The sequence below is a fragment of the Gallus gallus genome (genome assembly GCF_016699485.2).
Source record: "Gallus gallus isolate bGalGal1 chromosome 37 unlocalized genomic scaffold, bGalGal1.mat.broiler.GRCg7b 37_unloc4, whole genome shotgun sequence".
NCBI lineage: Eukaryota > Metazoa > Chordata > Aves > Galliformes > Phasianidae > Gallus > Gallus gallus.
In genome coordinates, this window is record NW_024095970.1 from 34,695 (window position 1) to 40,641 (window position 5,947).

The 5,947-nt window shown below is 60.9% G+C and overlaps 1 protein-coding gene across 1 annotated transcript; it reads right to left on the reverse strand.

Annotated features, from left to right (window-relative positions):
* Nucleotides 1-3,835: 3,835 nt before the first annotated feature.
* On the reverse strand, nucleotides 3,836-5,501 carry LOC121108785 (serine/arginine repetitive matrix protein 3-like). The gene is made up of 3 exons (XM_040656931.2): nucleotides 4,701-5,501; nucleotides 4,009-4,075; nucleotides 3,836-3,916 (listed from the first exon to the last, which is right to left on the reverse strand). Exons 1-3 carry the CDS (start codon nucleotides 5,090-5,092, stop codon nucleotides 3,836-3,838), a joined length of 540 nt encoding a protein of 179 aa, XP_040512865.2. The 5' UTR covers nucleotides 5,093-5,501.
* Nucleotides 5,502-5,947: the final 446 nt, after the last annotated feature.

Consider the following 5,947-nt stretch of genomic DNA (forward strand, 5'->3'; position numbering starts at 1 on the left):
CGAGAGTGCTCTTGGCTACTGGGATACGTGCGGGCCGTGGGGTTTTGCTGTCGGGGGGTGACTGGGAGGCTTTTCCGTGGGTGCCAGGAGTTCCTTACGGCAGGGCTCGGCAGGAAATGCGGGGTTGGAGCACAGGGAGCCTTAGAGGGCCAGGCTGGACCAGGCCCTGGACAGCCTGCTGGAGCTGCGGTGTCCCTCTTTGTTGCGGGGCTGTTGGACGAGATGGCCTTTAAAGGCCCCCTCCAGCTCTATGGCTGTTACGATTGCGGTTACCTGCTGAGAAACAGAAGTGCTGAAGAGGGAGCTCGTTAGATCAGGAAAGGCTCCGAGCGCCCAGCCTCGCTCTCTGGCCCTCCCCCCGCACCCGGGCAGAGCAGTCTGTTCCCAATGGAGGCAGCCGCAAATGAGCCGGGCAGCGCTGGAGGACAGGAGACGCAGCCCCTGTGCAAAGCACTGAACGCCTTCTCGTTCTCCTCCGTAGGGCAGATGAGGAAGACGGAGCTTTAGCCGGGAAGCCTTTTCAAAGCCCCTTGCCACGGTAACAATGAGCTCTCCAAGCACCGCACAAGTTCAGAAGAAAGCCGGAGAGGATTTCTGACCAAAGCACAGAGCAAGCGGCATGGAGGAATTGAATCGGCACGGCCCAAAGTGAAAGAAGAGGGATGGTCGTTTGATGGAGAGTGCTTTTGTTACGGCCTGCAGAGCCTTTGGTGCATCTTTTTATTCCTTTAGGATTTGCTATGTTTTGTAGCACTAAGCTTAGGCCGTCCTTCTGGGGGTGATGGGTGGAGCAGTGGCTGGATAAGGAAGTGGCTGGATGGTGGCACTCAGGGAGCTGCAGTCGGCGGCTCAGTGTCCAAGTGGAGCGCGGTGACGAGCGACGTTCCTCAGGGCTCAGTGCTGGGAGTGGTGATGGGAGCGGTGCCCTTGAACATCTTGATAGGCGACAGGGAGAGTGCGATCGTGTGCACCCTCGTCGTGTGTGCAGGTGATACTGAGCTGAGTGGTGCAGGTGAGGCGTTAGAGGGAAGGGATGCTATCCAGAGGGACGTGGAGAGCCTTAGAGGTGGGCCCATGCCAGCGTGAGGAAGTTCAGCGAGGCCGAGAGCAAGGCCCTGCATTTGGGTCGGGGTGATCTCAAGCACTGACGTGGGTTGGGTGGAGAATGGCTGGAGAGCGGCCCCGTGGAGAAGGATTTGGGAGCGTGGACTGCTGAGAGATTGAGCGCGAGCTGGCAAGGTGTGCTCGCTGCCCAGAAGGCCAAGCGTAGCCTGGGTTGCGTGAAGAGGAAGAAGCGTGGAAGTGGGAGAGTGTATGTTTAGACCAGGTGTTGGGAAGAAGTTCCTTACTGTGAGGCTGCCATGGCAGACGTTTTCTTTGGAATATACAAGTGGTGTTCCAGGTATCCTGTGAGGTCTTCAACAGTCACATCATCGACATAGGTGGGAGCCTCCTCAGAATAGGATGTGGGAGAAGTCCACGAGGCTGTTTCACAGAGGGGTCTGTTAAGCGTGGATAAGGAGAAACAAGCTGAGGTTTGGCTGTTGTGTGAGTCAGAGTGGAAGGATGAGGGCAGAGCGAGGCAGTTCTCCCGTGACAGAGCGCAGTGTCTCCTGGTGGAGGCAGAAATCCCCACCGTGCTCAGTGCTGTTCCCTGCCAGCACGTCAGCCCACATCCCCTGCTGGGGACAGCGTGCTGCCAGCATATGCCGGGTCACCTGCTGTCCGTGGGGACCGGGTAACGGCACGGAGCAGTGTGAGGACTGCAGCCCCGCTTAGCAGTGTGCCCCGTGGATGTGGGGCTGCCCCATGGCTGTGGCCTGCTGCAGTGAGGGCTTCCTGCGTGGGGCTGCGGTGTGTGCCTGCCTGCCTGCCATCCCAGGGTGGGCCGGGAGAGGAGAGCAGCTGAGCTGGCATGGTGCCTGCGCCTGGGGAGCTATTTGGAGATGCGTTTGATGTCTCCGCCGCAAGGGTGATGGATGCTGGGGCGAACGTCGTGATGGCACAGCCAACGCTCTGTGCTGGGCTTTGAAGTCTCCCGAGCGGAGCATCCCAGCTCGCAGATTTGGGAAGACATGGACTACGGGGCAGGAGATGCTACTTGCCAAGGCGGCTACGTGAGGAGCAGCCTCAGAGCTCAACATCCCAGCTGCACCCTGCTCCAGGAGGACGCAGGAGTTCCCCGTCAGCTGTCCCTTCCTCCGCATCTCTGTCACTGTGTCCCCGGTGTGCAGACCCCGGTGAGATGCTGCCACGCACCGTGGGCTCCTGAAGCCATGGAGCAGCACAGACCCAAGGAGGAGGACGAGCAGGCTGAGGTGATGCTGCCCTGTTGCTTGCAGTGGGTGCTGCAGCTTGCCTGGAGGAAGCCCCCACAATAACTCAGGTATGTCCTTCTCTTGGGGCTGCGCTCTGGCTTTTCTGGGCAAGTCTTGAGCAGGAGAAAGGCTTTGCTTTGGGCAGGACTTCAGGCACTTGCTGTGCTCCGGGGAGTGTTGGCAGTAAGGAGAGTTCTGTGGGGCATTTTGTCCCCCTTTTCCCTGCTGGAGCCCCACATTGCGCCACTTCACACTTCAAAGTTCTGGGGGAATTATTCATTAATTATTTAATAGCTGACCAATGACTATTTTTTCCTTGTAAAGCCAGGTTTCATCTGTAAGATTGTCCCTCGGAGGGGAGGAGGATGCTGGGAGCAGAGCCCACCGAGGGGCTCCCGTATCTCCCTGCGGCCCCCCAATCCCTTCCAGCAGCAGGACCTTGGAGCGGGGTGGCAGGGGCTGAGGGCTCCTGGGGTGCCCCAAGGAGGGCTCCTGGGGCTGTCAGCAGCACAAGAATGAGATCATCCCCGTGGCAGCCCCAGGAACATGGGCGGGTGGGATCGGCGCGGTGGCCCTGCTGCATCGGGCGCCTGCGGGTCCTTTGTGCGCAGAGCAGACGGGGACATCCCTGCTCGCTGTGGGGCTCCACGGGGCCTCATGTTGGGATGGCTGTGTGCCCCCCAGGACCCCCTGGCAGCTCACAGCCCACCTACAGGAGAGCTGGGGGGAACTTGTTACAAGGGCAGGTAGCGACTGGACGAGGGGAAACGGCTTTGAAGTGGGAGAGTGTAGGTTGAGAGCAGCGACTGGGAAGAGATTCCTGGACAGGTTCCCCAGCGAGTTTGTGACTGTCCCCTCCCTGGAGGCCTTCAAGGCCAGGCTGGATGGGGCTGTGAGCAGCCTGGTCTCGAGGGAGGTGTCCCTACCTGCAGCAGGGGGTTGGAACGAGGTGATCTCAGAGGCCCCTTCCGAAACAAACCATTCTGCCAATCTATGAGACTATATACAGTTTTTATTCGAGTTACAAAAATAAACTGTATTACTATGTGACTGAGTATGGCTTTCAGTTAAGTATACATCATTTCAGCCACAGGAGTCTATGCAACTATGTACAGTTTTTCTCTTAATTACAAAACTAAACTGTACATGAAACAGAACATTACAAATATGGCACAAACGAGCCATTTAAATTTCTGATAACGCTTAGGACTGTGACTGTTTTTGCTGTTTGGTTATGAATACATCATTTCTGCCATGGCAGACATTTTCTTTGGTATATGCAGATGGTGTTCCAGGTACCCTGCCAGGTCTTCCACAGTCACGTCACTGACATAAGCGTGAGCCTCCACAGAACGGGATGCGGGAGGGCTGCACAGGGCTGTTTCACAGATGGATCTGTGAAGCGTGGATAAGGAAAGGAAAAGTGAGGTTTGGCTGTTGTGTGAGTCAGAGTGAGACGATGAGGGCAGAGCGAGGCAGTTCTCCCGTGACTTCCCCACAGGCCCCGCAGCGGTGGTTCAGCAGAGGTTCAGCTGTGGCTCTTCTGCCATGGCTGGCCTCAAAGTGAGGACTGTGTCTGTCCTCTGTGCCGTGTTCTGCTGTAGCACAAACACTGGAACGGACGTGAGTCTTTGGTGTGTGTGACCGGGTTTTGTGTTTTGTGCCGCAGTGCGTAAACGTGGGAGGATACAGGACAGGAGACCCTGGAACGTCCGTGCCGTGAGAGACCGGCCGGTCCTCCTGCAGTCCTCTCACACCTGCAGGGTCAGAACAGGTGAACAGGTAGGTAAATACGGGACCTGTGCCGTTGCTCACGCAGCTCTGTGGCGTGGCTCATGGCACCTAACGTGGGTGTTGCTCTTTTCTTTTTGCTTCCAAGACTGAGACGGCTGTTGGTGTGCAGTCCCTGACAGGAGCAGCGGAAGAGCCTTAAGGAAGCGGGGCTCTCCCAGAAGAGAGAGGCACGCAAACACTGCTGCTGTAAAGGTACTTCCCCGCAGTTCTTCCGTGTTTAAGGGACTGGGCTTTACTGGAGGTGCTTTGTCTTGGCCACTGCCACTCCAAACCGAGCTGCAGTGCAGAAGCTGGCTATCAGAGCTACTGGCAGCATCGCACTGAATATCCAGGTAGTTCACAGCAGCAATGAAGGGGGGAGGAGGAGGTAAAGGAGAGAGGGCCGCGTTACAGCGGTGCCTCAGCGCACGGCGTCAGCATCCCGATTCGGCCCCGCAGCTTCAGGTGATGGGCTGCGACAATTGCGTGTGCAGCCCTGAGCTCCTCTGCACTCAGCGGTGAGAAACGGGACCCGCCAGAGATCTGTCAGAGCGCTCCGTCTCTGCTGAGCGCGGTACCGACAGCCGCGCACCGCTCCGCGCCACTCACCGCGCCGCGTCCACCCGCAGCTCCTGGAGGGCCGTCCGCAGGCTGCGCTCCTCCTCGTCCTCGTCGTCGTCGTCGTCGTCCTCGTCCTCGTCGTCGTCCTGCTGCTGCTGCTGCTGCTCCTCCTCGTCCTCGTGCCGCCTGTTTGCAAGCCAAGGACACGTGAAAGGAACGTCAGCGGGACTGAGGCGGAGCTGCACCCAGCCTGTGGTGGGCGACCCAATAAAAGCCAAGTGTTTCGTAAGCGTGATTCCTCGCTCCTCTCTCAGCGGGTATTTTTTCGCCAAAGAGGTGTTGCTGAGCAGCAGGATCCGTTCCTGAGGCAGCACGAACGAGCGGTGCCAAAGCTCGCCACTGCGCCCGGGAGTGCCCCGTAGCAGCACGGCAGGCTGCATGAGCTCGGGAGCCCCTGAGGCGGAGAACAGCAACGCTCGGGGCCTGCAGGCACGGCAGGGCAGCGCGGGAAGGAGCCGCTCGGTGCCCCGCGGGGTGACCGCACCGCAGCAGTGCGCGGAGCCGCCGCTTTGGGCAGATCGCCCCGCGGCTTCGTGCTGCCGCTGCGGAGGTTGGCCGGGAGACGGCACGAAAGGAGCGCCGAAGCGCTGCGCTGCGCTGCGCTGCCGCGTCTGCCCGGCACCGGCACCGGCACCGGCACTGAAGGGACGGCCCTTCGGAAGCGCTGCTCAGAGCAGGGCGCCTTTCCGCCCAACGCCGTTAAAGGCTCCCAAGAAGGGGAAACGAGGAAAGGCTCCCAAGAAGGGGACGCGAGCGCGTACCGACAGCCGCGCACCGCTCCGCGCCACTCACCGCGCCGCGTCCAGCCGCAGCTTCTTGAGGGCCGTCCGCAGGCTCCGCTCGTCCTCGTCGTCGTCGTCGTCGTCGTCGTCGTCGTCGTCGGTCCTCGTCGTGCCGCCGCTCGTCCTCCGCTGCCGGCTCCACGGGCGGACGGTCAGCGCGGTGCCAGGCGCTCCCGGCTGCAACGCACCGAGCGGGGCCGGCCGTTAGCGGCGATCGCACGGCCCGCACACGGGCGGCGCGGGGCCCGGGGCTCGCCGTCCCCGCACGGCCGTCCCCGCACGGCCCCGAGCTGCCCGAGCTGCCCGAGGCGCGGGGAGGAGCCGCCCGCAGCCAATGGCCGCCGCGCAGCCTCGCTCCGGCCCGGGGGGCGCCGAGCACAGCGGGAAGCGGTGCGAGCGCCGCTCGGGAGGAGCGCGCATGCGTGGGGCCGGGCCGGGGCCGCTTCCGGCTGA

Coding starts and splice junctions, on each gene's coding strand:
- LOC121108785 (XM_040656931.2), bottom strand. CDS start 5,092: ATGCAGCCTGCCGTGCTGCTACGGGGCACTCCCGGGCGCAGTGGCGAG. Junction 4,076..4,700: donor CTGCGGGTGGACGCGGCGCG/GTGAGTGGCGCG, acceptor CTGACCCTGCAG/GTGTGAGAGGACTGCAGGAG. Junction 3,917..4,008: donor GTTCCAGGGTCTCCTGTCCT/GTATCCTCCCAC, acceptor TTTGTGCTACAG/CAGAACACGGCACAGAGGAC.